The sequence below is a fragment of the Arachis ipaensis genome, chromosome B03 (assembly GCF_000816755.2).
Source record: "Arachis ipaensis cultivar K30076 chromosome B03, Araip1.1, whole genome shotgun sequence".
Taxonomy (NCBI): Eukaryota; Viridiplantae; Streptophyta; class Magnoliopsida; order Fabales; family Fabaceae; genus Arachis; species Arachis ipaensis.
Genome location: NC_029787.2, coordinates 113,742,035 through 113,745,818, shown reverse-complemented (window position 1 = coordinate 113,745,818; position 3,784 = coordinate 113,742,035). Strand labels below are relative to the sequence as shown.

The 3,784-nt window shown below is 35.6% G+C and overlaps 1 protein-coding gene across 1 annotated transcript in view; it reads right to left on the bottom strand.

The window, feature by feature from the left end:
* Positions 620 to 3,784, bottom strand: part of LOC107630987 (chromatin assembly factor 1 subunit FAS2) — a 4,625-nt gene continuing 1,460 nt past the window's right edge. The window contains exons 5-12 of the mRNA XM_016334284.2: positions 3,580 to 3,683; positions 3,261 to 3,472; positions 3,073 to 3,169; positions 2,483 to 2,555; positions 2,215 to 2,303; positions 1,881 to 2,019; positions 1,686 to 1,786; positions 620 to 1,610 (exon numbers count right to left, since the gene is read on the bottom strand). Of these exons, the coding sequence (XP_016189770.1) occupies positions 988 to 1,610; positions 1,686 to 1,786; positions 1,881 to 2,019; positions 2,215 to 2,303; positions 2,483 to 2,555; positions 3,073 to 3,169; positions 3,261 to 3,472; positions 3,580 to 3,683 (1,438 nt within the window). The 3' untranslated portion in view covers positions 620 to 987. The remainder of the gene's footprint in view (positions 1,611 to 1,685; positions 1,787 to 1,880; positions 2,020 to 2,214; positions 2,304 to 2,482; positions 2,556 to 3,072; positions 3,170 to 3,260; positions 3,473 to 3,579; positions 3,684 to 3,784) is intronic.

The following is a 3,784-nucleotide window of genomic DNA, read 5'->3' as shown; positions in this document are numbered from 1 at the left end:
ATGGTACTTTTGAAAACACCTTGGATAGAGCTTTTCAAAGTTGACTTGTGCTTTTCAAAATTTAAAAGTCTAATATAACCTCATATGTTAACTAATTTTCAAATTTAATGTTTACATTTATATCTATTATAGTATTTTTAAATTTTAAAAGCTATTTTACCAAACACAATTGATGTTATTTATGTTTATTAAAAGCTATTTTTGATTTGATTTACTAAACATAAATGCTACAACTTTTAAAAAGCCTCTTTTAAAAGTTAACTTTTACAAGCTACTTTTGAAAAGTAAAAGTTTTATCAAACTAATCCTTAGAGTAACAGAGTATGATCAATAACCAACTTGAGTTGGTCAAGTAGTCAACTCACTCGTCCGTTTAAGCAAGTGTCGGGAGTTTAAATCCCACCTTATGCATGCAGCAATCCATTGACCAACGACAAATTTTAAAAAATTCGTGACGGATTAATGTTTTGACCTGTCAGATCGGGGGATACAGACATATAGTGAAAAACAAAAAAAAAAACGGATTATGATCACGTAACTTGTTAATTCCAAGCCTCCGTTGACTAAGGTGCATATTCAAGAAATCGTTGACTGACGCTGTACACTGTTTTCCAGTTACCAGTTCTGGCAATAGGGTTCTTGGCTCTTTCTTTTCTGTTCTCTACTAATTTGGTTTTCCTTAATCGGCACTAACCGAAAAACATGTTCACCAGATGGTCCACCATCCCATAATAATCGTGGATTCAGATACATGGCTTGTAAGCTTCAATCTAAGTATGTTACGTACTACGTAGTTTGTTTTCCGAAGAAAACGGGCACGGGGCGTAGTAGAACCTTCTAAGACGAAGAACTAAACTAAAAAGAATATATTGGATAGATTACATAACATATAGAAAACTACAGTAACCCAGTAGAGTTAGAATCATAGACCGCACAAAATAGATGTACACATGCGGGTATGGACGGAATTTATCAGGAATTGAGAAATCATGGATCAATTGCAATGGGCGTAATACGCTTCCTGGCTGGCTTGTTAGGAATGGGTGTACTCTTTGAACTGGAAATTTGTTTCCCTGCTGTTTCTTCATTTGGTCCTGATTTTTTACCATCTAAACTTGATTGTGACTTCTCTTCCTTCTCTTCTGAACTCAATACTTGTTTCTCTGCCTTGTCTTCAGCTTCAATTTTTCTACTACCTAAATCAGCTTCTTCAACACTCCCAGTTGGCTGAGTGGCCACATCATCACCCTCTTCTGCTTTCTTTTTCCTACAATCTGATACAACCTCTTTAACATTCACAGTTGCCTCAGCAGCCATCTTATCAGCTTTCTCTTCAGCTTCATTTGTCTCACTGTCAGTCATAGCAGATTGAGCACTCCCAGTTGACTTGATCATGTCACTGTCATCAGCCTTTCTTTGTGCAGAAGTTTCCCTGCTTTCTAATAAATCTGTACCAGTATTAACCGATTCAATGATCATACAATCAGCACCTTCTTCTGCTTGCATTTTCGAATTTTCATCTACAACTGGACCAACATTCCTAATTGGTACAATGGTGTCATTGGCTGTCTGCAGCAGACTTTTAATATCCTTGTCTGACACCTTTCCATCTAAATCATGCAACAGAAAGAATTACAAATTTCTTATTGTTAAAGAAAATGGAACCAGCCAAAGAAGAAGCTTACCTGATAAAGAGAAAGGTGTTCCAAGTTCGTCATTTTCAAATTCCACCAAAGAGCAGAAACCATCTTGTGAAGATAAAGCCAAATAACGGGCATCAGGTGACCTTGTAAACAAATACTGGTTCAGTTATTCTGTTCCCAAAAGAATCCATTTTAATTCACAAGCCTGAAAAGGATTTGATCTACTAGATCATTTACCAGCTGATGTCCGTTATTGAGGAATAGTGAAGACCAGCTAATACAGCTATTGGAAGAGTGCTCTCAGTGTCATAAATGAACAGTGAATTCAAAGTGGCCACGGCAAATATGATGCGATATGGGAGCTTAAATAAGCAATCTGTACAAAATGAAAATATAAGCAATACATTCTCCAAGACATGCATAACGTTAGTAATACTAATTGATGGGGCATGAGTTGACACCATCACCTCTCAGGCAACTCAATTGTAACAGTACCATCCAAGAGTCCCAGTATCATCTATTATATATGAATAAACGTTCTTCATTAGATGTATATCACATATATAACTACCTGAGTTTGTTCCCCGAAGGTTAAAGTATATGGGGCAGAACCGTACAGCAACAACAGCCTTGCTTGCAGAAGGAAGCTGTATAGCAGGCCTGTATATCAGGTCAGATAATAAAATAACACTCATCACAAACAAATACTTTCATAACCTGATTCAATAGCCTAACATAAGAAATTGAACTTAGAATAAAAAGATCAGTTGTTAGGTAGCTGATAATCATCAGTCTGTTTTGGATTTGCATAGTGTCTTCGGTATAACTGGAAGACTTACCGAGAAAGATCGTTTCTAGAAAATATGTAAGTCGCATATACAGCATCAGATCCAGTGCCAATTTTGTAAGAACCTGAATAAAAAGGTAGTGCCACGAGTTTGTTAAATTAAATAAAAATTAAAAACAGAAAGAAATAAAGAGCATGTAGTGTAAGCTACGCTGGAACTGAAATCCTAAAAGGAGGAACAATACATTAAATACAACCAGAAAGGTGCAATTAAATTATATGGGTGTCACGTAAGCCCAAACCACAAGGGAAAAACCAAATTTTATGGCCATGAGTATTCAACCAGTACATTCACTTGTAAATAAACCAATTGAAAAAGCTTTTATGGAGAAGATACAAAGTTTAAATTTCTAATGCATTTGTTATGTTTTTATTTTAAGAAAAATTTATAAATTTCTACTAACAGTGATCTTAACATGTGCTCTAAAGGCACATTTCAACTAAACCCAATAAAAATATGATGAACCAATAAGAAATAAAATAACGGACCCATTCTAAAAAGAATACAAGTACAAAAGTATAAACTGAAAAACTAGTGCAATAAAGTTCAAAGATTAACTGATTTAGGATCTAAGTAAATACCTGCAGGCACAAGTAGAAATGAACCATCAGGAGACCAGGATAATCTTCTGAAGAAAGATGGCAACGTCTCATCATGAAATAGATGATACTTTGTAGACTGCATTATGAAAATTATGCCTAAGGTTTCAAGTACATGACAAGACATCTATAATGCATATAAAGGCACAAATGAAGCTCCATATCCCAACCTTAGAATTCTTGAATAATGGCTGTTCTGCCTTGGAAATAACTTGCTGACAAACGTAATTGATTTTCTCAATTCCCTTTGATTTATGAGGCTTATTGATGTAAATTCGGCATGTCCTGTCAGAACTAAGAGAGGCAACATACTTCCCTAGAGGGTCCCATGCAACTCCCTGAACATAATGTGCATGGGCATCCAACGTTTGAAGGTTAGTGCCTGACACACAAGGAGCAAGTGCAATAAGATTAGAAACCAAGCATATCAACTGCATACAGTTATGGAGTATCAGAACACATGCCACAGTTTCACATTGCCTGCATTACCTTTGTTTACATCCCATATAATGCAACAATTATCAACTGATCCAGATATGATATAATTGGCATCAGGAGACCACTGCAGGTCAAGGATATCCTTGTGATGAGATCTAATTCCAAAACCAAGAAAGCAAATCTTTGATAAGCAGATATTAGAAAGAAGAATCAAGTAGCTTGTTTATGGGTGATTTTAATTACAGTTTGTAATTTT